At 56.4% G+C, this 1,301-nt stretch overlaps 1 protein-coding gene across 1 annotated transcript in view; it reads left to right on the top strand.

Annotated features, from left to right (window-relative positions):
• LOC103754072 (CUB and sushi domain-containing protein 1) overlaps window positions 1-1,301 on the top strand; it is a 251,808-nt gene that overhangs the window by 219,590 nt on the left and 30,917 nt on the right. Inside the window, exon 50 of the mRNA XM_029963058.1 lies at window positions 173-367. Within this exon, the coding sequence (XP_029818918.1) occupies window positions 173-367 (195 nt within the window). The remainder of the gene's footprint in view (window positions 1-172; window positions 368-1,301) is intronic.

Below are 1,301 nucleotides of genomic sequence, written 5' to 3'. Positions count from 1 at the left end.
GTCTCCTCTTCCCCAGCTGAACACACCAAGTGCCCTCAGTGTCCTCCCACGGCTTCAAATCAAGTCCCTTCCCATCCTCGTTGCCTCCTTTGGACACTGTAACAATCAAACACCCCAATAACACCTTTTCCTGTCCCCTTTTCCCCCCTGGCCCTGCCCCCCCCGTGTCCAGCCGTGGCCTGTCCCGACATCGGCAGCATCGCGGTGGAGCACGGCCGCTGGAGGCTCACCTACGAGATCCAGTACCACTACAGCGCCCAGCTCATGCTCATCTGCGACCCTGGCTACTACTACACGGGCCAGAGGGTCATCAGGTGCCAGGCCAACGGCAAGTGGAGCATAGGGGAGCCCATGCCCACCTGTAAAAGTAAGAGCACTCGGGGCAGGGCGGTCTTGCAGGGGATGGGGGGCCTTTGCTTTCCCTTTGGTGGGTGCAGCCACCCCACAGCCCTGGCTGCTCTTGGCAGCACCTGAGGTGGATGCCCCAGAACTCTCTGCTAGAAGAGGGTTTGGATGCAGGGAGGGGTCACGTCCTGATGTGGTTCTTGGTTTGATCTGAGCAGCTCTGGGTGAGCTCAAGCGCTCTGAGCTGTCGGGTCCCAGCAGCTTTGCTGTCACCGCTGCCAGATGCTCTGAAGTTTGCTTTTAAGAAGGGAAAAATAAAACCTGCTGGTGTAAAACCTCCCCTCTTCCCTCTCCATGCAAACAGCAGGTTTACAAGGGTAGCGGTGTCACCCGTAAATCAAAACCACTCTGGGCAAACAAGCAGCTCTCAGTTGTTCTGCCACGACTGCTGTGCTTTGGATCTTCCCTCTTGTCAAAGGTGGAGGTTTTTTTCCCTCTCTAAGTGCAGACAGAGACAGAAGAACCTCTCCTTCCCTCCTGCCTGCCTTTGTTTGTGGAGATGTGACTGCGGGGTGGGTGACAGATGTACTTTTCCCCCCTGCCAGCTCTTCCGCCAGATCCGGGAGCAGGAGCCTGACCTCCTTTTATTCCCTCAGCCTTATTGCCACCTAAACTCAAATGACAGGATCTTGGCAGAGCACCGAGGTCACGAGCACCCAGCGTGAGTCCCTTGGCTGAGGGCAGGAGCTCCGGAGGGTTTGCAGATCTTTGAGGCAGAGAAAATAAAGATTAAAAAAGGAGGAGCTGAAGTGTGTGGCTGGGAGCTGTGGCTGCAGGGCTCCAGCTGCTGCAAACCCACCTGGGTGTCCTCTGGGGGTCTCATCTTCAGGTGCCAGCTCTGTCCTGGAGGTCACAGGGTGAGGGAAAAGCTGGGTGTCACTTTTCATTGGAAATTT

The sequence above is a fragment of the Manacus vitellinus genome, unplaced genomic scaffold, assembly GCF_001715985.3.
Source record: "Manacus vitellinus isolate BGI_N305 unplaced genomic scaffold, ASM171598v3 scaffold_52_pilon, whole genome shotgun sequence".
NCBI lineage: Eukaryota > Metazoa > Chordata > Aves > Passeriformes > Pipridae > Manacus > Manacus vitellinus.
The sequence above is the reverse complement of the archived record's forward strand: the minus strand, read 5'-3'. Positions and strand labels throughout refer to the sequence as shown.